The sequence below is a fragment of the Vombatus ursinus genome, unplaced genomic scaffold (assembly GCF_900497805.2).
Source record: "Vombatus ursinus unplaced genomic scaffold, bare-nosed wombat genome assembly UNPS02009975.1, whole genome shotgun sequence".
NCBI lineage: Eukaryota > Metazoa > Chordata > Mammalia > Diprotodontia > Vombatidae > Vombatus > Vombatus ursinus.
Window position 1 is genome coordinate 629,097 of NW_020949753.1, and position 27,926 is coordinate 657,022.

The 27,926-nt window shown below is 39.2% G+C and overlaps 1 protein-coding gene across 1 annotated transcript in view; it reads left to right on the plus strand.

The window, feature by feature from the left end:
* The window catches only part of DAPP1 (dual adaptor of phosphotyrosine and 3-phosphoinositides 1), a 53,613-nt gene extending 25,981 nt beyond the window's left edge, over window positions 1-27,632 (plus strand). Inside the window, exons 2-9 of the mRNA XM_027853341.1 lie at window positions 216-338; window positions 1,660-1,793; window positions 16,451-16,581; window positions 18,102-18,149; window positions 20,346-20,408; window positions 22,261-22,346; window positions 23,918-24,005; window positions 25,381-27,632. Coding sequence (XP_027709142.1) covers window positions 216-338; window positions 1,660-1,793; window positions 16,451-16,581; window positions 18,102-18,149; window positions 20,346-20,408; window positions 22,261-22,346; window positions 23,918-24,005; window positions 25,381-25,467 — 760 coding nt within the window. The 3' untranslated portion in view covers window positions 25,468-27,632. The remainder of the gene's footprint in view (window positions 1-215; window positions 339-1,659; window positions 1,794-16,450; window positions 16,582-18,101; window positions 18,150-20,345; window positions 20,409-22,260; window positions 22,347-23,917; window positions 24,006-25,380) is intronic.
* Window positions 27,633-27,926: the final 294 nt, after the last annotated feature.

Sequence of the window (27,926 nt, forward strand, 5' to 3'; positions counted from 1 at the left end):
TCACAGGCTCCCTGGAGTGTTCATTCTTAGCTAGTTTTTGGCTCAATGAATGAGTTCTACCCTCTCCTTATAGCGATTTAACACATTTGTTCTCTAAACCCCCCACACTGAAGGGGAAATTATTGAACTCGTCTGTGGTCACAAACTCAGCAAACAAGAGATCGCTACATCTTCCTCCTTCAGTGTGATTTTGATGTTTTTTTTTTCCCATTTAGATGGTATCATGGCAATCTCTCTCGACATGCAGCAGAAGCACTACTTCTCTCGAATGGAAGTGATGGAAGTTACCTCTTAAGGAATAGCAATGAGAAGATTGGTCTATACTCTCTTTCAGTGAGGTATGTTATCCTATCAAGAAATGAGCATAACATAACAGCACTTGACAATTATATCAATGTAACTCAAGTTCTGGGCTCACTCTCCCAGTGCCCTCTATCACAGACCCAACCAGAGCTCAGCTATTACTTCTTCCCTCTAGGGTGGAGGATAATTTTCTAGTAGTAGAGGCTCATGAGCCCCCATCAGTGTATGTCCCTTATTGATTATCTTTTTAGATAAACTAATTACCCAGACTTAAATAGCTTTTAGAAAATGATATTAACTAAGGTAATATAATAGGAACAGTTGGTACAAACTCTGCTCCAACCTGGGACCTGCTCACAACATCCATGGGCAGAGTCCAGGGAAAATTGGGCTCAAGCTTAGAGAACATGAAGCAAAAGGAGTAAGTCATTGCTTACAGAGGTCCTTCTGCTAGAAGGGCTTTTCTCCCCTTTATAACCTGACCCCACCATGAAGTTCTCTTAGGTATGATGTATCTTTTTAATGAACACTTTGGAGAGTCCTGAAGCTGCCTGTCCTTTGTGTGTCTAGTTGACTCTCAGCTCCTGATGTATATGGTCCCGTCAGCTCTTCTAACGATGCTGGTTAGAACACTGGTGAGAATTCCAAATCCTCTGACTTTCTAAGTCCAGGAAGTCATCCTCTGGTCAAGGTGGGAGAGTCAAAGGCTCTTCTCTCCTCTCCCCCAAAGTGATTCTCTCCCAGGAATTTGGCAAGAAGTGCTCTCTCTTTCACTGAAAAACTAGTCTCCTTTGCATAAGAACCATAGGGTATGACTGAGACAGGAGAGGGGAATCAGCAGGCTACATGTGGCCCTCTAGGTCCTCAAGTGCAATCCTTTGACTGAATCCAAACTTCACAGAACAAATCCCCTTAATAAAAGGATCTGTTCTGTAAAACTTGGACTCAGTCAAAAGGCCACACCCAGGACCTAGAAGGTCACATGTGGCCTTGAGGCTACAGGTTCCCCACTCCTGCCCTATTCATTTTCTCTCTCACTCTACATCTTTTTTCGAACTGAATATGTAAGGGCCCTTTAGAGAAGTCAGACAATGAACTCACCATGATGATTGTTCCCCTACGTTCCATCCAAGAGGGGAATCAAGTTTTGTATGTACTCTGCAAAGTGGAATTTGTCTGATCTTCTGGAGATTGAGCTATGCCCTGAGAAAATGTAACCATTGCATTAAATGTCTTAGTTCTTGGACAGTAATGACTGGAATCATATCAGGATTGTGTATTTCTTCTCAGAAAATGATGAATTTCACATAAATAACAAAGAGATATGTATAGATGATAAATGTTTTTCCCTTTCAGAGCCAAAGAATCTGTCAAACACTTTCACGTAGAATACACAGGCTATTCGTTCAAGTTTGGCTTTAACGAGTTCTCTAGTTTGAAGGAGTTTGTCAATCATTTCGCAAACCAGCCTTTGATTGGGAGCGAAACAGGTAAGCTGTGTGCAAATGGGAGCCTTGTAAGAGGTTGTTTGAGAGATGGAGAGAGAAGAGGGAACATAGGAACTAAAATATCCGTAACTGTAATGATTTGTCACCTACACTGGCTTTTGAACATGAAATTTGAGTTGATCTTCTTTAAAGTCAATCTGCTATTATATTGTTACTAGCTTTGAATCAGAAAGACTTGATGTCAAATCTGACACCTACTGTGTGACCTTGGTCAAGTCACTTAACCTTTGTTTGCCTTAGCTTCCTCAACTATAAAATGGGAATAATAATAGAACCTAGAACCTACCTTCTAGGATTATTGTGAGGATCAAATGAGATAATATTTTTAAAGGGAAAAAAAGTGCTTGACACAATGCCTGGCATATAGTAGGAACGATGTAAATACTTATTCCCTTCCCACCCCCACCCCCTTCAGTTAACTCCTAAAGCTGAAGAGCCAGTTCACATCTGCACTAGTGAAATGATTCCTCATTGGGGAGTTCCTTGTACCACAAAAATAATAGGCTGAGTTAAAAGAAAAGAGGTCAGATTTAGAATTTCAGATCAGAAAAGGATGTTGTTGTCAAAAGCTTTTTTCTTTAGATAGGCTTAAGTGAGAAAAAGATACCAGGTGTTGTGAGATACGGTGTGGGAACTCCTTCTAGAAATACAGAGAGGAAACTTTCCAGCACAGTACCTTAAAGTCTCTGGGAGCTGTCTGGAAGGTTAAGTGACTGACCCAATGTGGTCACACAGCTTGTATGAGTCAGAGATGGGACTGGAACTCAGGTCTATCCTGGCCCCAACACCAGCTCTCTGTAACATAGGCTGGTAAAAACCTAAAATGGAATTTTTTGGGCTCTGTTTATGATGAGATAAGAGAAGCTAGGTAGAGCAATGGATAGAGCAACAGACCTGGAATCAGGATATCCTGAGTTCAAATCCAGCCTTAGACACTTACTAGCCGTGTGACCCTGGGCAAGTCACTTAACCTTGCTTGCCTCAGTTTCCTCATCTGTAAAATGAGCTGGAGAAGGAAATGGCAAACCACTACAGTATCTTTGCCAAGAAAACCCCCAGATGGGGTCACGAAGAGTCAGAAATGACTGAAAAATAAAACAATTAAAACGCTAAGATAAAGCCAACCTGAGATACCGATGGTCTCCTTCAACCCCACCTCAGAACTCTGCACAGAGCACACTATCAACAAATATTTGTGGATTTGATGAATCAATTGCACAGAAAAACTCCTTGTTAGTGAAGGTGTATTCATTTTTTATTGATAATGAAATATGAACAGGAAACAAAGAAAAAACAGTGACAAGACAGATTTGATGGCTCTTCACAACTGTCTGTCTTCACTGACCAATAATTGAAACACGTAAGAGCTGTTAAACTATGGGGGAACTGATCACTAATATCCATTTAATCATTCTTTGTAGCCCTGAGATACATTGCCATTGAGATCCTTCAGAGTTACTCTTCAGTCATGAGAATCAGAGGATATGTAATAAGTTATTACATATGTAATAAGGATAATGTAATGAGTTCCAAAAATCAAAAGAGCTGAAATTGCAACCCAAAACATATCCTATAAATCTGAGCCTAATCTTGATGGGAACAAATGGACCTTTAATAAAATATGGCCATGAATGGAAAGTATGGAAGTAAGAGAAAGAGGGAAGCTGGAGACGCACCCCCACCAAATTCATAGGTGAATGGCGAAGGAATAATAAGTTCTTTAGTCTCTTAACAAGATTAGGAGCTGTGGGAAAATAAGACAAAAGCAATGAAGGGGAGGAACTGGGATGGTAGAAAGAAAGTCCCTCTCTAAATGGAGAGAAGAAAGATTACTCCTAAATAACATTTGCATGAATGGGAGAGGATGGAAGGAAGGAAGGAAGGAAGGAAGGAAGGAAGGAAGAAAGGAAGGAATTTAAGTAAATTCAAAAAATTTGGGATAGAGCAGATAATGGAAAAGAGGGCAGGGAAGAGCCTATGGGGTTCACATCAAAATAGTATAAGGAAAATTAATTACAGGGGCAAAATATTGACTTTGAAGATGAAGGGAATAAAAATCAACACCAAAGAAATGTGAAGGTAAACACAAGCCTAATAATAATAACTTTAAAAGTGAATAGACCAAAGAAATCTAATAGAATGACATCCAACAATTTCAACAAAAAAAAAAATCTAAAAATGAAGATACGTCTAGAATGAAATGAGGAGACCACAGGTGATTCCAAAAGAGCAGGAGCTGCAACTATGCTATCAGACAAAGCAAAAATAAAATTTCTCAGTGTCAAGAGAGATAAACTATATAATGCTTAAATTAACCATAAACAATGAAATAACATCAGTACTAAATGTATATCCATGAAACGGCATAGTATCTAAATTAATAGAGGAAAAGCTAACTGACCCACAAAAAGACATAGAAGTTAACACAATTGTAGGAGACTTTAATTTTCTCTCTTAGAGCTGGATTAATCTAACAGAAAGATAGACAAGAAAAGGAAAATAGGGAATTGGACAAACTACTGAAGAAGTTAGATCTAAGAGACTTAAAGCATCCTCTGAATGGAAACGTTAAAGACTATACATATTTCTTAACATCATATTTGCAAAAATAGGCCATGTGTCGGGGCATAAAGAAGTTACAAACAAATGTTAAAAAAGCATGAATGCCATGCACATTCTTTATAGAATATAACAATAAAAATGGTAATTAACATAGGAAGTACAAACAAAAGATAAATAGAAACAGTAATGACATCCTGACTAATGAGGTTCAAAGAAGAAATCACAGAAATAATCAATATCTGTGTGAAAGGTTGATAATAATGAGACAACATGTCAAAATTTCTGGAATGTGGTTAAAGCAATCCTCAATGGAAAAAAAAAATCTACTTGCCTGCCTGCCTCTCTCTCTCACACACACATACACACACACACACACACACACACACACACACACACTGATTCTGGGTCTTTAGAAAACATTCTAACTATAAAGTTTTTGATGAAGAGAAATGAATTCAGACCACATTCAAGATGCTTTTATTCTCACTGTATACCTTTTTTTGAATCTTTAAAATGAAAGCTTAAAAAAGCAAACTTAGTGGATAGAGATAAGGGTGCTGACATCAGCACAATCTCTGTCTTATATTGGCTCTGTGAATCTGAGTAAATCACTTATATCTCAGGGCCATAGCAACTCCAGACTACAAGTTGCAGAACAGGTACAGATCTGCATCGACTGAGGAAGTTTCTTCACTGGTAGTTCCTTATACCAATAAGGTCAGAGGTCTGGGGGGAAAATAAAAGGAAAAAAAAAAAAACAGAAAAAAATCTGCAAAATGTGGAAGGAGAGGATTGAATGATCTGTAGGGTCTCTCCCAGTTGTGACAATCGTATCCTAATCGCTCTTTTTCTTAACTATGGACTGTATTAAATCATTCCAAATTGCCATAAGAAGTTTCTGTCGATTAATTTCTTGTTGTTCACATTTACTCATATTTGAGTTCTTCAAACTCTTAAAACTTCATTTTAATGTATAAAACCTCTTTTTAAAGTTAGCAATAACTTGCGAAACCAATTCTCATCAGCAATTTAAACACGTAAAGGCAATAGGGGGTTTTCTCATTACTAATGCTTTATTATTTTGTATAGACTGCAATCGAGTTTTAAATTTAGTAACCGATACTAAATTTAAGCTCTTCCTTGTTTATACAAATCACCATCAAATATGAAGGTGAACCAAAGGGCAATGATGAGAAGTATGTGGAATGTACTTGGAAAAGCTCATCCAAGAGATCTACAGTCAGTCTCTTGCCTCTTTCAGCACCCAGCCAGCATTACGAAATAAGAGTTCAAGTCAACTATTGCATAGATCTGGACTTCCCTCTTTTCACAAATACTTCTAAGCCAAGAAAATTCTAGTTGGCTTTTTTTTTTTAATGCTGAACTTCGCTAATCTTAAGATTCTGATCCTTGACTGAAGGAAGTTACTATACTGTCATAGTTACTTTATAAGGTTCTACCATAACTTCCTTATAAAGTTAAGCCCTGCCTCCTCAAAGGTCTCAGTGATACATATTTACTTTAAAAGACTAAAATGTTTCAAAATTAATTTTATTTTAAGACTATTATGATACCTCTGGAGGTGATTGGAGATTTTGAGATTTTCTAGGGCAAACATTAGCTGGTTTTGTGTTCTTTCCCCTCCCCACTCCCTAAAAAAATAGAAGAAAAGCAATTTTAAAAGCCTCCTAAATAACTAATTGGCTCAGCTTCTTCCCAGGAGGCACATAATAAACTGCATTGACTTAGCATTCTTTTCTGTGCAGTCAGAAGATACTGTAGCATGTTTTGTATGAAGAGTGAGGTGCTATTTGCAAAGCAGATCAGATAAATCATAGATGTACTATGGGAAGAATCCTTAGAGCTTTAAGCAAAGGAGTTTATGCGTGGCATCCCAAAAAGTCTTAGGGAAGTTTTAAAGATACTAAAGCTTTCAGCAACACATGAAAATAGAAGAGGAACATGAATAGGTACAAGAAGAGAAACTTACCTTGTTTCCAATTCTTCAAATTAGCAGAGCTTAAGACTGCACCAAGACTTTTGGGACACCCTATGTTTGATCCTAGTGGTAATAGGAAACCAATGGAGTGTCCTAAGTTGTAAGGAAAGTGCTCTTTAAACCAAGTGAACTATTATTACTGGGCTTAGACGATCTTCTCTAAAGTTCCTTCTTTCTCACAATCCTGCTGTTATTTGGTCCTTCTAGTCATGCCCGACTCTTTATGACCCCATTTGGGGTTTTCTTGGCAAAGATACTGGAGTGGTTTGCCATTTCTTCCTCCAGTTCGTTTTACGGATGAGGAAACTGAGGCAAACAGTTGGTTAAGTGACTTGCCCCGGGTCACGCAGATAGCAAGTGTCTGAGGCTGGATTTGAACTGAGGAAGAGTCGTCTTCCTGATCCCAAGCCCAGTGCTCCAGCCACTTTTTAAAGATGAGGAAATAGAAGACCAGAGAATTAAATTCATTTACCCAAGGTCACACAGCTAATAATAGCAGAGCTGAGGCTAAAATGCAGATTGCCTAAGTTTTGCTGTTTTCACTAACCAAAATACTTTCACATATAAAAATGATGCCATTTTTTGGAAGAACTGGATGCTATATAAATTGCTCTTCTACCCTAATTCATGTTCCTCTTATATTTTTATGTGTTGCTGAAATCAATTCAGTATACCTGTATTAATAAATAATTGTTGTTCAGTTGTTTCAGTTGTATCTGACTCTTTGTGACCCCATTTGGGGTTTTCTTGGTAGAGATACTACAGTGGTTTGCCATTTCCTTCTCCAGCCCATTTTATAGATGAGGAAACTGAGGCAAACAGGGTGAAGTGAGTTGCCCAGGGTCACACTAAAGCCAGATTTGAACTCAAGAAGATGAGTCTCCCTGACTCCTGGCCCAGTGCACTATTCACTAGCTACCCATTTAATAATACTATCTGACATCTATATAACACTAGAGCACAGGTCTATTCAGTAACAGTGACTCCCTATTCAGTAATGGTGGCTCCCTATTACCCCTATGCTCAAAAATAAAAGTCTGTGTCTGGCTTTTTAAAACCTTCATCCCTTGGACCCTTCCTACCTTTCCAGCCTTCTCACACCTTAATCTTTTCCCTGTACTCTATGATCCAGTGACTCTCCCTCCCTGCCATTCCTTAGACACAGGACACCCCTCCTAATTCTGGGCATTTTCATGAGCTGTCCCCCAGGTCTACAATGCTCTCTCTCCTGTCTCCACCTTCTGGCTTCTCTGACTTCCTTCAAGCCTCAATCAAAGTCCTACCTTCTACATCAAGCCTTTTCTAGTCCTCCTTAATCTCAGAGCTCTCCCTTTGAGATTATCAACAATTTACCTTGTATATATTTTGTGCATACACAGTTGTTTGCATATTGTTTCCTCCTTTACACCGTGAGCTCCTTTGGAGGGGAAGGGGGAAGGAGGAGTGCTTTTTTGGTTTCGTTGGTTTGTTTTCCCTATACTTAGCACAGTGCTTGGCACACAGTAGGTACTTAATAAAAGCTTATTGACTTGAATTGACCTTAAGGTTTCTAGGTTTTATTTAATCCTCCTAACGATTCTGAGATGATCCCCATTTTCCAGATAAGAAAACTTGAAGCTTAGATGCTATTATCCCCATTTTACATATAGGAAAACTGAAGCTTAGAGAGATGAAGCGACTTACTCAAATGGAATCCAGGTTTTCTTGGCGCTGCTCTATCCACTGTATATGTTGCCTCATATGCCATGTGCCATGGGTATAGTGGAAGGAAGGCTTGATTTAGAGCCAAGAAAACTAAGTCAGACTCCACCACTCCACAGCTGTAAAACCGAATGGACACATCATTTAATCTCCCTAAGTTTCAGCTTCCTCATCAGAAAATGAGGACGTGCAATAATTAAACTATGTAACTCATATATGAGTACTCAGTGAACCGCAGCTAATTATGCAAATGGAATTTCTTATGACTTGCCAGGCCACTTTTCTAGGATCTAGGGGAAAAACCAAGTTGAAAAAACAGCTTGCAGCCTACTAGGGAAGATAAAACGCGTACATAAACAAGTGTGAAACAGTATAAAGCTAAGATAAGGACAAAGGTGAGATCCAGAAAATCGGAGGAAGAAAAGCTTATTCCCCATGGAAGGAGAAGAGGAGGAGGAGTTTGGGGGTTAATGCTACATGGAGGAAATTGCCTAGAACTAGCTTTGATGAAGTGAAGGATTTCAGCAGGCAGAAATGTGGAGGGAGGACCTTCCAGGCATGGCTACCTCGCCCGCCTGGATGCCTGAAACAAAGATCAGGGTGAGATTGGGCAGCGGCTAGTGAATAATCCAGTTTGGCTGGACTGCACAAAGGTCCTGGCAGATTTGACTGGAAAGCCGGATTGGAGTAAAACTGGGGAAGATCTTTTAAAGGGCTTTTGATTTTGTTTTAGAGGCTATAAGGAGCAATGAAGGTTTTTAATCAGGGAATGACAAGGTCCAGCCTGTACCTTATGAAATTATTTTTTATAACTTTATCAAGGATATATATTGGAAAAGAGAAGATTACAGGCTCAAAGATCAGTGAGAAGGCCTTAAAGAGCCCAGAAAAAGCTTGAACTCCTGAGTGGAGAGGAGAGAATGAACTTTGTATCACTGGAGAATGGCCTGAATTTTTATGAAGCAGAGCATCAGTGTTGACAAGTACACTAAACTAGATTCTGTGAACTGACTCTCACCAGCTCTCCATACTGGTAATCTGCCTAGCCCATGAATTATCACATAGGGTTCAGTGGAATACAGACCTTGTGTCTTTCAGATACTTGAAAAGCCCTTTTCAAAATAAGATGAGTGTGGGGCAGCTAGGTGACTCAGTGGATAGAGCACCAGCCCTGCCCTCAGGAGGACCTGAGCTCAAATCTGGCTTCAGACACTTACTTAGCTGTGTGGCCCCAGTGGGCAAGTCACTTAACCCTAATTACTTCAGAAAAAAATGAATGGGTAAAGTGTAGTAGTTCCATGTTGTTCAGTTGTGTTGAGACTTTGTGACCCCATTTGGGGTTTTCTTGTCAGAGATACTGAAACAGTTTTCCATTTCCTTCTCCAGCTCATTTTACAGATGAGGAAACTGAGGCAAACTGGGTTAAGCGACTTGCCCAGCCTCACACAGCTAGTAAGTGTCTGAGGCCAGATTTGAACTCAAAGATGAGTCTTCCTAACTCTAAGCCCAGTGCTCCATCCACTGTGCCACCTAGCTGCCCCAAAATTAGTGACTACACATGCTAATAATGATCTGATTGGTAATGGATATTTAACAGACTCTCTCTCCTAACCAAAGACTATAAGTTGCTTCTCCCTTCGTGGTGTTTAATAACACTTGCCCCCATTATTTGAACCATTAGAGCTGTGGGTTGGGTTTCACAATGGATTCCAAATATCCTACTTGACCAGACTTTCCAGGTGATTTGAACAACTTCCTCCTCTGGGTTCCTATTTTCCCCATTATGAAAATGAAGGTACTTTCCACCTACCTGTAAGTAGCGAGGTTAATGAGGATGGTTATAACATATGCTGACAGAAGGTCAGTTCTTTGGAGTCCTGAATGATTTCCTTTTTGTCTTTTTTTTCCCCTTCAGTGCCTTGCATAGTGCCTGGCATATAGTAGACAATAAATGCTTCTTGATTGATTGATTGATTGATTGCTACATTGGACCATGTGGGAGTAAGATAAAACACAGACGAAATGATTATTCACATCAACACGGTTTGGGACATTGAATCTTGCTTATGATGGTAAAGGAATGTCTTTAGCATTCACACGTACCTCAGTGAGTAGAGATTTTGGGGGAATGAATGTAGATCAGTGCCTTTTCTGCTACTTACAGTCCTAAAGTTGCCTGGGGCATTGATAGGTTAAGGTTTTTTGCCCAAGGGCACCCAAACATTATATGTCAAAATCAATCAGATCCTTATTAGCACGTGTAGCATGTGTAGCACTATTTTTGAGCAGCTAGGTGGCGCAATGGGTAGACTTTCAGGCTCAGCGTTGGTCAATTCACTATGCCTGGACACTTCACGGTATTGAGGATGATGAAACTCCATATTCATGGAGTCATTGAATGTTAGGCTTGGAAGCAGATTTGTAGATCTTCTGGTCCAATCCTTTCATTTCACAAATGAGGAAATGGAGTCCCAGATCAGTGAAATGACTTGCCCAAGAGTACAGAACAAGTTAGTGGCAGAACCAGCCATTGACTCCAGATCTCTTGACGCCCAATTCTCTGCCCTTTCCACCACATCATACTGCTTTTCCATTCATATAGAACCATGGAGAGAAATGCTAACGGAAGAGCCTAATCATTGCTCTAGTATTAGGACTTACTCTTTGAATCCAAGAACAGCAATGAAAAGAGGGTCAATTTTATTTTTAAAAGTAATAGTCTAGGGGCAACTAGGTGGCCCAGTGGATAGAGCACCAGCCCTGAAGTCGAGAGGACTTAAGTGCAAACCCAGCCTCAAGCACTAGCTATGTAACCCTGGGTAAATCACTTAACTCCAATTGCCACCAAAAAAAAGAAGTGATAGTCTGTACATATTTGTAAATTACAACAGTGGTATCAAACTAAAAGAGAAAAGAGAACACCATTAAACTATACATGAGGATCCCTGTGAGCTATATATTAACTTGGAAAACTACATATTAATATTATCTATGTTTTATTGTATTTTTATTTATTGTTGAATATTTCTGAATTCAGTTTTAATCTGGTTTTTAGCAACACCAGGGAATGTTGCAGCAATAATGCAGCCCATTGGCAATGTGTTTACACCTTTGCTATACAGCACTCTACTGCATCCAAGGGGACCAGCTCTCATGCCCAGTATTCCCCCAGCCAACTCAGTTGTTCAGTTCAGAAATTATCTAAGTTCATAATCTCTGCTCTGTAGACTCCCAAGGAGACTGTAGACAGATTTCAGGGGATCTAGGAACTTACATGGGAACTAACCTCTAACTGAAATTGAGCATCTCCTTCCATTATGAATGATGTAGGTGGTGACAGTAAATGTTTAACTGACTCTCTGAAAAAATTTTTAAATTTAATCTTCATTATTAACATTTTCTCCATCAATTTCTCAGGTCTGGACTTTTCTTTTTTTTTTTTTTTGGCAAGGCAATCAGGGTTAAGTGGCTTGCCTAGGGTCACACATCTACTAAGTGTCAAGTATCTGAGGCTGGATTTGCACTCAAGTCCTCCTGATTCCAGGGCCAGTGCTCTATCCACTGCACCACGTAGCTGCCACAGGTCTAGATAATTAAAAAAAACCTTAATAAATTATTTTGTCATCTTTGCTTATTTCTAGAACGTAAATGCTCACACTGAAAGTTTAGCAATTGTCTCTCCCTAGCCAATACAAAGTGGTGCTAGAACACACCTAGATGTAGCAACAACATTATTCTGAAAAGTGATCCATAGACTGCCAAAAGGCTCTCTCTCTCTCTCCCCATGTCTGTCTCTCACTGTCTCTGTCTCCCTTTCTGTCTCTGTCTGTCTGTCTGTCTGTCTCTCTCTCTCTCTCTCACACACACACACACACACACACACACACACACACGGTTAAGAAACTCTGCTCTAAAAAATGTACTACTGAGCAATTCTGAAACCAAATTTAACTTCAGAGCGGGGAATAAACCAGCTGCTAGAAGCAGGGAAGAAAATGAAGTAAAATCTGAAGCCATATTTCCTAAGCTCCTGGTCCCTGATACCCCTTATAGTCTTCTCCCATCCCCCATCAACTCTTGCACCTTATCTGAGGGTTGCAGCCAAACTCTAAAACTGTCTTGGTCTGACTATCTTGTATGTTGGAGTTTCCTTATCCATTTGTCTGGGGCTCTCCCTCCTCCTTCCAAAACATGAGAGACCTCACTGAGTTAGTAGTGTTCCCTCTCATAGGTTTCAACAGTCAGATGAAGAAAACCTCTCCTCTGGGGTCGCAGAAATGAGAAGTTGTAGAATGAGTTGGCTTCTTGCCTCATCTATCCACCTCAGTGTAAATCCAACCCTAGCCACATAAACTAGAAGAAGCAGATTGGCACCACTACTTTGCTTTCAGTTTATATTCCACTTTCCTGAAGCAGGGAGTTCATTCATACTTCCTTAATTGAGCTAAAATACAAATGTTTTAGGAATTCTAAAGTTTTAGAATTCACTCCAGGGGTGACGAAGACCAAAGCTGAAGTCCTGGAGGAATCTGAGACATCTGGGGCTGCCCTGGTCCTAGGCCTTCAGTGCTATGGACACAGGGAGGTCAGCAAAAGCCTTTTCCAGGTTTATCCCACGAAGGCATTCATTCACTCATTCATTCAGCGAACACTTACTCAGCTCCTATTATGTACAAGACATTAGATGTCACAATGGTAAATAAGACACTGTCCCTGTCCTTTATAATTGAATAGGAGGTAATCCCACTTACACAAAGCCTCTAAAATTTCAACATGTTTTGAGGATAAAGGGATCATCAAGTATAGTATCAACTGGTACCACCCATCATGGCCACATTTTTCCATCTGGCCCAGGGACTCCTGGCTTATACCTTTATAGTTGTTCCTTTTTTTTTAAAGGCCACTGGTGCCATACCAGTCACTCAATCTTGGAGTTACTTTTGCTGTTCATTCTTCTTCATGTCATCCCAGCTCCTATAAGCCCCAGCTTAATCAGTGGCCAAATCTGGTTAATTTTACCTCCACAATATTTCTTGCTTCTATCTCCTTCTCTATAGTCACATGGCTACAAGTCTTAATTTAGACCTTTGCCACCTCTTGTCCTTACTATTGCTATAGCCTGCTAATTGATCTCTTTGCTTCAATATCACTTCTCTCCAAACAGTAGCCAAATTCATCTTCTCCTTTTTGGTTTGTTTTTTTTTTTTTTTCGGTGAGACAATTGAGGTTAAGTGACTTGCCCAGGGTCACACAGCTAGTATAATGTGTCTGAGGCAAGATTTGAACTCAGGTCCTTCTGACTCCAGGGCCAGTGCTCTATCTTCTAGCTGCCCCCAAATTCTTCTTCTTAAAGCACATCTGGATATATCATTCCCCTTCTCAAGAAGCTTCAATTGTTTCCCATTGCCACTAGAATAAAATACAGTTTCCTCAATTTGTCATTTAATTTTTAAATTAAATTTTCTACATTATGAACTTGAAAAATATTAACAAACATGAACATTTCCATACTCAAAGAACAGAAAGAGGATTAAATATGAAAGTGGGAATGTCTGCTATGTACAACTTTTTTAAAAGTACAAATTAAACAATGCATTATTACCAACAAAGCCCTACTCATCTGTATCCCCTTCTGAGCTTCCTTCTTTGCTCTTGTGAATTTTCCAAATGTTTCATTGATGATCTTTTTTCTTTTTTTCTATCACTATCACTACACCCTTTGCACTTCCCTATAAATTTCTCCTCCCCCTAAAAAATCCATGATTGTAATCAGTAGGTATAGTCAAGCAAAAAAAAAAAATTGCACATCATTTCCCAATATGCTATTCTCCTAGACTTCATAATCTCCAGAAACTCAACATCTTATAAGATAACATCTGAAACTCAGACCTCCTTAGTGTTCCCTACCCCTGCATCTTCTCCCTCCTTCTAATTGGAGAGGGTGGAGGATGGATATCAGAGATCCTCCCAGGTCTCTACTCTTTAAGGAGGGTGCTCAAGGTAGTCACCTCATCATTTCCCACTCCCATTTTTTCATCATGCTATTGCACCTGGTACCCTCTCTCCAACCCCACTCAACCCTCTTTTTACTTTTTTATATGTCACCTTCCCCCATCAGATTGTGAATTCCTTGAGGACAGCAACTGTCTTTTGCTTTTCTTTATATATCCAATGCTTAGCACAGTGCCTGGTACATAGTAGGCACTTAATAAATATTTATTGACCGTGTTTATTGACGTGTTCATCTCACCTCTGCTCAGAGGTTGAAAAGTATAGAAGAAAATTCTATACTCTGTATTATAGGTATAAGCTTGCTGGAAACAATATTTATTAATTTCAATTAAACTAATTCTATTTCTGCTCAGAAGGGAAGAGGTCCAAAAAAGGGTAGAGTTAACCTATGCCACTGAGAATCTAACACAAGCCCATTCTGGAGTTAAAATTCACAGCATTCGCAGAAAACAGACAAAATTTCACAGTCAAGATTAAGATTAAGCAGATTTTCAAAGTTTAGCTAACAGTTTGCTTTATCAAACAGAACAAGTCAGATCACTTTTGGCACACCCATGAAGCATCATATTCCTAAAACCATTCAATCCCTTTTCAGTTTCTCCCTTCAAGGATGTTAGGTAAAGTCAAGAGATAATTCCATTAACTGAAGTAAGCAAAGACTTCTTTCTTTCCTTAGTCAGATCATTATGCTAAACCAATAGGGAGGTATTCTATCAAAAGCGAGAATACAGTTCCTCCCTGAACTCAGGGTTATGGAAGAGAAGTAGGTCCTTTCTCTTTCTTACAAAGGCCTAACCGTTTAAGGTATTGTTTCAGAACTGGGATTTCTCATCCACGAGTGACCAAGAACTTTAAACTAAAAGATCATCCTAATAATTTAATGTGTAGCCCAAAGAAAACAGGTAGCCTCCAATATGTTTTGTAGAGGCATGTTTCCTCCTCAGTTTTTTGAAGTCATGGTGGGTCACTGCTTTGATCAAGATTCTTAAGTCTTAGGGGCAGCTAGGTAGCACAGAGGATAGTGCACTGGCCCTAGAGTCAGGAGGACCTGAGTTCAAATCTGGCCTCAGATGCATAATACTTCCTAACTGTCTGACTCTGGGCAAGTCATTTAACCCCAATTGCCTCACTAAAAAAAAAAAAAAGATTCTTAAGTCTTTTGACATTGCTTTACAATGTTCAATACAATATTGTAGTCATTCTTTACACTATTCTCCTGGTTCTGCTCACTTCACTCTGCATCACTTTAAATAAGTCTTCCCAAGTTTCTCTAAAACCATCCCTTCCATTGTTTCTGATGGCTCAGTAATATTCCATCTTATGCCATAATTTGTTCAGCCATTCCTCACCTAATGGGCATTCCTTTAGTTTCTAGGTCTTTAATACAATAAGAAAAGTGCTACAATTTTTTTGGGGTGTTTTATCTTTTTCTTTGAACTTTTTGGGAGTATAGGCCTAGTAGTGGTATCACTGGGTCAAAGGCTATGCACTGTTTAGTGGCTTTGGACGCATAGTTCCAAATTGCTCTCTGGAAAGGTAGGACCAATTCATAGTTTCAACACATTAATTAATTATTAATTAATTCAACACATCAATTAATGTGCCTGTTTTTCCACAGGACCTCCAACACTTGTCATTTTCTTTTTCTGTGATCTTTGTCAATCAGATGGGTATAAGCCAAAACCTCTGAGTTATTTTAATTTTCATTTCTTTTATCATTAATAATCCGGCGCATTTTTTTCATATTGTTGTTAACTTGCCTTCGTTTGAGTACTGCCATATCCTTTGATCTTTTGGGACAACACTCCCTATTCTTTATTTATATCAATTTTTATATATCTCATTTTATCCTTAAACCATTCTGGGAGGCAGGAGCTATTATTATTCCTATTTTACAGAAGAGAAAAATGAGGCAGAGATTAAGTAACTTTCCCAGGTCACACAGCTAGCAAGTGTCTGGTGAAGGATTTGACCTCCAGCTTCTAGCTACTGCACCATCTAGTTGCCTATAAAGATGGACTTTTCCTGCAAGTAAAAGAGAAAAATTGGATATATGTAATGTCCATACTCATTTCACGTTCACTTGAAATGTAATTAGTTAAGAGTTGGGATGGGACTTAAAGAAAGGGGGCATTGATATGTGATTTAAATAATCAGAGATTAATACATAATATATTAAAGTTCTTACTATAAAACTGAAATGAAGTCAGAATACTGTGATAAATACTTCTGAAATACATGTTGGTTTTCTCTTTATGCAGTTTTAGCAAAGTCCTAAAGAAAGCCCAAGCACAGACCTCTGGTTAGCCCTTGAACCTGTCCTTCTGGCAAAGTTGTATGAACCTGTGTTTTCCCTCCAATTCAGGCACTTTGATTGTTCTGAAACATCCCTATCCATGCCAAGTGGAAGAGCCATCCATCTACGAATCGGTCAGGGTTCACACAGCAATGCAGACGGGAAGGACAGAGAGTGACCTGGTGCCCACAGCTCCTTCAGTAAGTAACTATCATGCTGATCAGAAGCCAGCTTTGAGAGGGGGGAAGGGGGACGGAGGAAGGAAGGAGGAGAGGGAGAGAGACAGAGACAGAGACAGACAGAGAGGCAGATGGAGGCAGGGACAGAGAGACAGAGAGAGAGAGAAGAGAGACAGGAAGAGAAAGAGAAAGAGGGAGAGAGAAAGAGAGAGAGAGATTGAGAGAGACAGAGAGAGAGAACACTCAACCTAAAAGCATATTTTGGGACAAGTTTCTGGGTTTCTTGAACTGAAAGGATGTAAGACACAGTGGATAGAAGACTAGTGTCGAATCAGGAAGACCTGCCTCTAATACAGATTGATTATGTGACCCTGGACAAGTCATTTGAGTTCTCAGTGCCCCAGGGATGCCTCTAAGATACTAAGTTGCAAAGCAGATGCCAACCTGCTTTGATAGAGAAGGTTTCCCTACCCTAATGGGATCACAGGTTCTGATCAGTCAGTCAGACAACTAGCATTTATTAACTACCTACTATGTGCTAGGCTTTGTGCTAAGTGATAGAGAAAGAATAAAGCCAAAAGACAATCCTTGCCCTCAAGGGAGTCATGTTCTAAAGAAAGCAAACTTGGTTGGTAAGTATTCTTTTACACATGGATAATATTCTAACTCACAACTGTGGTAGCCATAGTAAGTGAGAGATGTAACCCCCAAGGATCCAGTCTGACCCCTTAATCCAGTTCATCTGAGCTACAGAAACTACTGAACAAATGTAGACTGCTTACAGGCATTCTTTCAACTTTTTATGAAAGACTTTTAAATTTGAGCAGGACGCCATCTTTATGGTGGAATTGGTAGAATGATAGATACGTGGTAAAAATATATGGCCTGTGGGTCTGCTGCATGTGATAGACATAAAAGCACATGATATTACTCACTCTTATTCTCCTGCTTTATTGAGATATGAAATAACCAAACAAGATACTTGTACATATGGGAGGGGGAAAAAACAAAACCTCGAATCATTGTTCTGCCTAAATGGACTCATTACACTTCTGGCCACATCAGTGAGTGTCCATTAAATTCCTGTTTGTTGTGAAGCAGGCATTAGTGCTCACCAGGTTGCCTGATCTTCTGTCCGACTGGCAACCCCCACTCTCTCTTCTTCACTCCAGAATTCTGGTCTTACTGTCAGGAACATTGAAGCAGCTGGTGGATGTGATTGCTAAAGCATTTTTAATCTCTGAAAAAATGTGGAGTGCCCAAAAGGTGATACGCAACTCAGTGTGAGAATCCCCCTGAAGGAAAAGGCAAGGTTCAAAATGTGTGTGAGGCACATTTCATGATCAAGAGATTGTAATCCAAAGTGATCGTGGCATGTCATGACGTACAGATAACTTCTGAGGCGCTGAGGCTTGAGAAGAGAGGAGTTTTAAAGACCTAAAGACAAATCCAGTATTCCTCTAGAATAGAAAAGAGATGTAAGGGCAGATGTCATGCAGTATGGAGCCCCTAGTTTCACTAACTTCTTGCTTCTTTCCTAGCTGGGCACCAAAGAAGGATACCTAACGAAACAAGGGGGACTAGTGAAGGTAAGAGCTGGTTTTGTAAGTGATGCCTAAAGAGACGGGAAGTAAGCAGATGGCCTAGAGTCTAACTGGACTGCTAAATTTGACATTAGTGACTCTGTTCTTAGATGTATTCAAGGGACCATTATGCTTTCATTTTTAATGGAAAGAATTATTATTCCTGGGGCAGCTAGGTGGCACAGTGGGTAGAGCTCTGGCCTCGGAGTCAGGAGGACCCGAGTTCAAATTCGGCCTCAGACACTTAACACTTACTAGCTGTGTGACCCTAGGCAAGTCAGTTAACCCTGATTGCTTCGCCAAAAAAAAAGAAAAGAATGATTATTCTTTTCTGGGTCTTAAATTATGCTTACATATATGCTTGAATATAAAATAATATCTCATTAGATATTATATTATGCATATGTTACACAATATAGAATATAATATTGTATATTATGATATATTTATGCATGTGTGTAAGTATAATATAATGTATAACATGTACATTATATAACATATAATGTATAATATAATATTATCTATAACTATAGAATATATATCTAAACACATATGTATATACTTGTACAAGTCACTTAATGTTTCAGAGCACGTGGTGAATGGCATTGCTAAAGAGAGTTTCTCAACTGGGAGTTCCCTATACCAGTGGAATCACAGGTCTGGCCTAAAATTAATTCATTAATTGATTTATTAATGGAGCTACCTCACTAGTGCATTGTGATAGCTAATTATTCAAAACTAGGAAAGTGACTTCAAAGTTCCAAGGCAAATACCTACAAAGAAGTTTATGATTTACAACCTAAGTGCTTCCTAACAGGCTCACTGAGAGGGAAGGTAGCAAATTTATTCTAGAAAAATTTCTAGAAAGCTCCCTCTGCCTAATTTTTGACCTTATTATAAAAGTTTAGTTGGTACAAATTCAGTTCCTTTAAAATTCCAGTTCCTAAAAATTTAGTAGGCTTATTTGGCCATAAGAACTTGTCTACGAAATACCAGAAAACAAAATTAATATAATATTGGACTAGGATATTTGACTGTCTCCATTTTACAGGCTTGTCCTTTTCGATGTTTCACCTTGAGGTCCCAGCAAAATGTTTGTGGACAAGTAATTAGCTCATTTTGTCCAATTTTAAGGTGAGGGACGTGAATTACTAGGAATTGTTCTGTGTGAAATTGAAAAGACTGTTCTTCCATGGGGCCATATCTATGCCACAAACATCTTACAGAATAAAGAGATAGTACAAAGTCAAAGGCAGAACTAGGCCTAGATTCTGCCCCACTTCCCACAATTTCATCTTCCTGTGATCTTCTTAGAAAAGAGGTGGGTGGGAATAATGCCTCTCATTTTTATGCAATATTTCATTACCATTTCCTACTTAATACAACATAAAATGCCTCCAACACTTGAGCTACTTCGGGAGTCAAGGAAATGATATATTTTAAAATGTTGACAATAGCATTTTATGAGCTTGTTTTTTTAATTCATGTTTTTAAATTCAACAATTTAATTTTGAAAAATAATTTCAATGTTTATTCAACACCGAATCACCTTTCAGCATCTGATCTGAGCAAGCTGTCTATAAATTTGCATATAGACTTTTTTGGGGGCATGTCGACCATTACAGATTTACTGTATGATTGGTTGTTAAGTACATGCTGAGAGAATCAGTGATTCAGCTGTGTGGGTTTTCTATCCATGAATAACAGATCACAATCTTAGTAGTTTCTACCATGGATTACTAAGGCAGAAAAATATTCATTACGTAGTGTCTACTCTCCCCACTGATGATGTGTTTATTGTGGGAAATAGACTCAGGGTTTTGAGAGGAAATATTTTGTTGGTTCTTTTTTTCTTTACTATGCTATTTCATTACATGCCTTTAATTTACTTTTACTGTGTCCTCCTAAAAGATAGTACATTAGTGGGGCTTGAGTTATGGTTTTGAGTTCCTTGAACCTGGGGTGACCTTGTCTGTGAAAATCCAGTCTACACATGGAGAGGACCCTCAGTGCTATATGCTATTTCCCATCTGAAGACACTCTCAATCACTTTTCTCTGAAGTGATTCTTACAAAAATACCCTTTAGTCCTATGCTAGTTTTTTTTAACAAAGAAAATACTTTAGATCAAATATTATTTTTCTTTTTATTCAAAACCTACATATTTTCTTTCTTTGTCCTCCTTCCTCCGCACTCGCCCTAGACTTGGAAAACCAGGTGGTTCACTTTGCATAGGAATGAATTGAAATACTTCAAAGACCAAATGGTGAGTAGCAGACTGCAATGTAGTATCACTTGAAAAAAAAAATACTCCAGAGGAAAATAGGATCTTTGAAATCCCTTACATCTTTTAAATTCTTATTATTCTACCTGAAATGCCCAGGGCATAATTGGTGGTCTGATTCTACTGAGAAGAACTGGTCAACAAAAACGTTATGTTTTTAGCCCATTATCTAGGGATTACACAGAATGAAGCATCGTGGGAATTATAAACAGAGGACATCTTAGTTTAATCTGACATCAAATCCAAATCCCTCATCTTACAGGTAACACAATATGACAGGGTGAGATAATATGTGTTAAGTACTTAGTGCCCGAAACATAGTAGGTACTTAATAAATGTTTGTTCTCTTCTCCTCCCCCCTTTGTTACTGCTCAGTCACCTTCAGTCGTGACTGACTCCTTGTGACCCCATTTGGTGTTTTCTTGGCAAAGATACTGGAGTGGTTTACCATTTCCTTCTCCAGCTCATTTTACAGATGAGGAAACTGAGGCAAACAGGGTTAAGTGACTTGCCTAAGGCCACGAAGGAAACGGAAGAGCCAGGGGTTGAAAATCTGACCTCAAATCCAAGTCAACAACTAGCATTTATGAAGCTCTTTCCTGACAGTGTCCAAAGAGTGTACTCTCCAGCCCTGCCACTAACTTGTTTTTTCTTGGGTGAGAAGCTTCACATCTCTGGGCCTCAGTTTCTTCATCTGTAAAATGAAGGAGTTGGGTTAGATGGCCTCTGAGATCCCTTCCGGCCCAGATCTTATGAAGTCTAAGCTCCCATTTCTTCATCTACAGCTTGAGGATAACCACAGCTTCCGTACCTACTTCATAGGATTGCTAGGAAGAGCAAATGAGAAGCAACGTAGATGAAAACTGTAAGGGGCTAGGTTGTGAGGCATTGAACAAATGTAAAGCACTGAGTTATCATTGGTCGAGCTCATACACCTATAGCTACTTCATTTCTCCCTTCTTCCCCCAGGAGGTAGAATCCTAGAACATTATAGCTGGAAGAGAACCCAGAGCCCATCCTGCTCATTTTACTGATAAGCCATTTCCTGCAGCAAACCTTTTCTGATATCCCTAATTGTCTTGTTGTCTCCCTCTTCAAATTATCATGTATATGATAATCTGATTACATGTTGTATTACTATCGCTCCCACATATTTAGAAGTTCCTTCAGGTCAAGGACTGTTTTTCTTCGTTTTGTTTTTGTATGCCCAGTACCTGGGTTCACAGACTTGGGTTGGCTTGGTTTGGGTTCAGTTAGATGAGGAAATGGAAGGAAGCCCACATGAGTTCATAGACTTGGGCCTGGGTTGGGTTGGATGAGAAAATTGAGACCCAAATGGATTCAGAGACTTGGGTTGGATTGGATTGGATGAGGAAATTGAGACCCAAATGGATTCTCAGACTTGGGTGGGATCAGGTTGGATTGGATGAGAAAATTGAGACCCAAAGACATTCAGACACTCCAAGTTATGCAGTTAGCAGGTAGAACCCTAGAAAGCAGGTCCCCTGATTTCCACTCTCCTTCCATTAGACACATGGTACCTAGTCAAAAGCTGGGAGGAAAATGTAACTGTCTCTGATATGTAAAAATCCTTTCATATGAAATTAAAGAGGAAAATCCAAATCCATCTCTATTTGATGCTCAGGGTCTTGAGCCTCTAAAAACCTTTCATATGTGATTCCTGCAAATAAAATGTACTTTCTTATTTCAGTGCTCCTTGGTGGAAGTAAAGGCTGTCATAGTCATCTTGGGAAAGGCTTACTGGGGAATATGAGTAATGACCACGCTCCAGGAGTCTTCACATTCAAACATGATACTCTATCTTATTTTCCAGACACCAGAGCCAATTCGGACACTAGATCTAACAGAATGCTCGGCTGTGCAGTTTGATTACACACAGGAAAAAGTCAACTGTTTCTGGTGAGTTGTGATACAAAAAGAAAATTCTTACTCATCCTTCTTTCTTGCAAAAGAATAAAACACCACAGACTATGCATCATCGTCTCAATATGTTGAAAGGACTAATGGCTATTTGAAGAGCCCCAATCTGTGATGTTTAGAAGACCAGGAGACACTATGAAAATATGCAGGAAGGGTATTCTGATTTTCTCATTTTAACTGCACACCTAACATTTCCCCTCCTAACACAATGAACAAACCCTCTTGGCATCCCATTGCCTCTGAGACACACTTAACCTCCTCTGGTGGTCATCCAAAGTCCTTCCCATTCAGGCTCCAGCCTGCTTTTCCAGGCTTTTTACACATTCATTCAACCATGCAGTGAAATTGATCTTGCTTGGGGCAGCTAGGTGGCACAGTGGATAGAGCACTGGCCCTGAAGTCAGGAGTACCTGAGTTCAAATCTGGCCTTAGACCAAACACTTGACACTTACTAGCTGTGTGACCCTGGGCAAGTAACTTAACCCCAATTGCCTTAAAAAAAAAAATTTTTAAAAATCGATCTTGCTCTTTCTGGTACACAGCAATCCCATCTCCATGTCTTCCAATGCTATCTCTCTAGGCCTGCGATACAACTTCCTCACCTCCACCCTTTAGAATCCTCAGCTGTCTTCAAAGTTTAGTTCCACCATGAAGTCTTTTCTGACTCTCCACAGATACTACTCCACCCTGCAATTACTTTGTATTAATTTTCTATATATTTGACATTTATTTAAATGTGGATGTCATCCCTCTCCCAGAGGAATGTAAACTTTCATTTTTATCTTTGCATTCCCATGGGCTTTGCAAATAGTAGGCATTTAATGTTTGTTGATTGCTTCCTTGGTGTTTCCAAGAGTTACTGAGACAGTAGCAAGGGAGGAGATAAAGGCCAGAGCCAGGTTTATAAATCAAATTACTTTGACTTTGTAACCAAGGAGATAGACAAATGAACTGTCTGTTCTTTAAATAGATCAAGTGAGCTGGTTGATTTTCTCACTGAGCTGGAAGAATGTTGAGAGGGGATTGGCTGCCTTCATATATGAAGGACAATCCTCTATCACACCAGATGAACCCAAAAAGAGTCTACAGGTTTCTATGGGGAAACACTGACCTTGATAGCCTTGGCAACACAGGCAATGTCTTCCTCTGTTTTGGTTTACTCTTCAAATCAAATAACAGTTTGGACTAGAAATCCTCTGATAGATGAGATAGGTGAAAAGGATGTTACGGTCTTACGCCCATTCCATGGAAAGACTTGTGAGAGCATTAATTGGAAGGTTTTTGGAAGCAGCCTAGACTTTATCTTTCTCATCTTTGAATTCTTATTAGACAAGAACATGACCTGTCATAATTACAGGAATTTTGGTAGGCCTGCCTCCTACCTAGTATGCTCAAAGAATTGCTTCCTAGATCCCAGTCCTTTCAAAACCTTAATTGAACCTTTTACCAAGTTCTTTTCCTCCAAGAAAAATGGGGGTAGGAGATGGGAGGACAGGGGAGGAAAGATGCTCTGTTCTATCTAAATTGTTCCTTTTTTCCTTCCCCCACAGCTTAGTATTTCCATATAGGACTTTTTATTTATGTGCAAAAACAGGAGTAGAAGCGGATGAGTGGATTAAGATACTACGATGGAAAATGGTAATTTATCAAGACCCACTATTATGCTAAGCTCTTTTAAAATGTCTTATTTCTTTCAAACCCTACCTGCATTTTTTTCCAAACTAACTTAGAAGGAAATTGATCACTTGCAGTATGGCCTGTGTGGTAGGGGATAAAGAATTGGGTATGTGATTTAATTCATTTCAGGGAACTCTGGGGTAAGGACACTCCCCCTTGCAATATAGGTAGGTTTATGGAACAACTTTATAATTTATATCAGTTTTCTGAGGGAAGGCTGGATTAATGCCGATCTGCTGTCTCTTGACCAGACCAGCCTGATTTACAGAGGTAGTCAATCCTGGGCTGCAGGTGGAGAACCGTGAGGATTGGGGAATCCAATGACTCGAGTTTGGCACATTTCTCCACATAAGGATGCAAATTTCTAATACTAGGTAAAGATACTTGTAGAGGCAGCCTGAAAAATGACCAGTTATCCATAGCTAGCAACTAATTGTGCTAGTTGAGGAAAAAAAGCTAACTTCATATCCTGTACTTTGTAGATATTTCCCAAAAGGTAGAGTGATTTATAATAGATTTATAATATTTACAATATAGATTTATAATAGAAAATTTTGCAAGTCTTTGTGTTTATATTTTGTTTTGTTTGCTTTTTTTTTTCCCAAGTTGTTAATCAAGTCCTAGTTCTAGTTCCTGGAGACATACTACACACACACACACACACACACACACACACACACACACGGTGTGTGTATACATGTATATGTGTGTATACATTTTAATGGATTATCTGCTAGTATTTAGTTTAAATATCTATCATCCTTATCAAGAATTCCTTATACCTGCAAAAGGACATTACTCTCAAGAACCTGAAAGCCTTATTGAATACTCTTCACTACACACAGAAATTTTTTTTCTTCAATCAATGACCTAAATGCCTGCAGCATTCATGCTTATGTTTCTCCAATATATTGGAAATTGAGCAATCAAGTACCTTGTCATTGGGAATGCTTTTCCTGAAGATGAATTCCAGGCCATGTTTGGGAGAAACGGAGATAGCCAAGTATAGATTACATAGGAGTAGCAGGGGGTATGTCTGGAAAGGTATATGAGCTCGTGTGTGTGTGTAGGGTAGGAGGTGGGGAATGCGGCTTACTGGAACAGCTTCAGAACATTTCCCTGGATATATAAGTAACTAGATAAATAGGATTGGTGTGTATGCACAGATATAAACCTATAATTGCCCAAGTGTCTTTAGTATTTATCATCTATTATTTCACATTTGGGAGACCTCCAAACTATGCTATGTATGTTAATGTTATAACTGGAGTTATGGGAGGAAAAACAAAGTTTGTAAATGTGCATGTGCCTTCTTGTTTCTGGTTTTGTTTTTCAGTCACAAATAAGAAAGCAGTCGGAACAGGATGGTGGCACCATGAGGTCTCACTCCTTCTTTTATAAGCAGCCCCTTTCTGGCAAGTGATGCCCGTTCTCCCCCAGAGGCAGGCTGCTCCACAATGTTGTAAATGCTGGTGGACTTAGGAGGAAAGCTAACTCCAAGGACAAATAACAGATGACTGGGTGTGTTTTTTGAGAGTGTGACACGTTGGCCAAGCCACGGAAATGGCTGTCCTGTTCAGATACTACTATCTCCTGGAGTTCGCACACTCAAATCATCATTTTGGTGGAAACGTGCACTTGATAATAATAAAAATAGTTCACTTTTATCCAGCCCTTGAAGTTTTGCAAAGCGCTCAACACATTCTCTCATTTCATCCTCGCAACACTCCCGTGAAGCAGGTGCTACTAATCTCCCCATTTTTCAGATGAGAAAACTGAGGCTCCGAGTTCTTTGACTTGCCCAGATTCATGCAGTCAGTCATTTGTCTGAGGCAGAATTTGAATTTAGGGCTTCTGGACTATACTCTATCTGCTACATAATGTTGCCTTAAAACTTTGGATGCCTATAGTGATTTCATTGTTACGACACAAACTTCTCCAAGGGTCAAATGTGCTTTTCTTTCTAGTTGTAATTTGCCAAGCTTGGAAAAATGACAGGCAACATGTTTTGTAGGCAGTTGATCTACTACCTATTATCTGGGAATATGCTACTTTGGGGAACAAAGCTCTTTTCCTTTCAGTGATGATATTGTTGTTCAGTTGCGTCCGACTCTTCATGAACCCATTTGGGGTTTTCTTGGCAAAGACACTGGATCGATTTGCCATTTCCTTTCAGCAAAACAAACATTTATTGAGCACCTACTGAATTCTAAGAACTGTAATGGGAATTAGAACTAATAGATATCAAAAATATTATTTTGATGAAAAAAATTTTTTCAAATATTAAAACCTGAAAGATAACACAAGTAAGTTTATTGCTTTGAGGTCCACTGTATTGTCTTTTGTTAAGTACGGTAAAACAAAACAAAGCCAAAGAAACACTTCTTTATGCTTTTCTATGGGTAGTTGTCTACATAGTGGGAAAGTATAAAGTGTCAGAAATCAATAAATTAAGTAGCATGTTGCTGGAACTTGACCATGTCAAAAACAATGTGTGGCATGGTGGAAAGTGCACTGGGGTTCAGGAGTTAGAGGGCCTGGGTTCAAAGCCTGCTTATTGTCTACATAGTCTTGGGCAAGTGACTGACCTTTCTGGGTCTCAGTTTCCTCCTCTCTAAAACGAGTTTGGCCAGATGAGGTCCTTTTGAGCTCTAATGACCCTATAACCTTAATTTTGGTATTAATCCAAAGACGTTAGGATTCTTAAGCACTTACAACCTTGTAACATAGGAACTTATCTCCAATGTAGCTTCCTACAAGCTCACACCAGATTTGCTGTACCACTGTACAAAAGTACATGCAAGAGATCCACAATAAAAACAGGCATACAGAATGCTTTAGAGCTAAGAAAAAGCAGAATGAACTGGGTGGGGAGAGAATATAGAGACAGGAAATGTTGGATTTATGGTCCTGGGCAATCACCTTACCCTTTGTAAAGTGCGGGTTTCCTTGTCCTTTGTAAAGTGAAGGTGTTGGCCTGGATCTCAAAGGCCTCTTCTAGCTCCAAAATCTCGTATTCTAGGATTCTAAAAGTACTGTTGAAACAAAGCTCATAGGTTAAGGCTCTAGCCCTCTATATTCACTTTGATGCTTTCCTTTATTTAGGTAGCAATCTGAAGGTGAATTTTGGAATGAAAAGATTTTAGTCCAGTGGACTCTTGCTCAGCCTATACACTGAAACCAGGCTGTGGGTGAGGCCAGGTTGTATTTTAAGGCTGTTGTTACCTCCTATTATTAACTCCCTGAGAGAGAGACTCAGGTTGTAGAGAATGTTGGATTCTGCACATTCAAGCAAAGCTCCAATGAGGTTTTTTTTGGATTATAGTGGATACTATGAGATAACGCAGATGTTCAAGCTGTACTCAATTGGGCGAGACTTAAAAGTACAAGAAATTGAGCAAGCATGGATGTATATTCACAGAGAAGTTAGCCTTTTTTTTAAAACATCTAGTTGATTGGGTCAAAAAGGGATGATCTTTACGTGGGGCCATAAATGTTTTAGAATTAACCGTGTGCTATTTTTATAGGATGTTATGTATTTATTTATATACTTTTGCTCAGCTTATTAAAAATAGCATTATTTTCCAACATGTGTGTCATTTGACTTTGTTTTTAATATTTAGTGATTAAAAAGACAACTGATAACAATTTACATCCTCTGGTTTTTTAAGGTTACAAATCACTTTTCTAACAGTAACTTCGTGAGGTAGGCAGCCCAAATGCTATTCTCCCCATTTTACAGGTGGGGGAACTCACCAGGATGAGAATATAAATGAAAATAATTTTTTTTGGCTTTTCATGGCATTTCTTATACCACATTTTAATTAAGACACTTACATAGACAGCAATTCCCTGATATTGATATGCACAAACACTCAAACT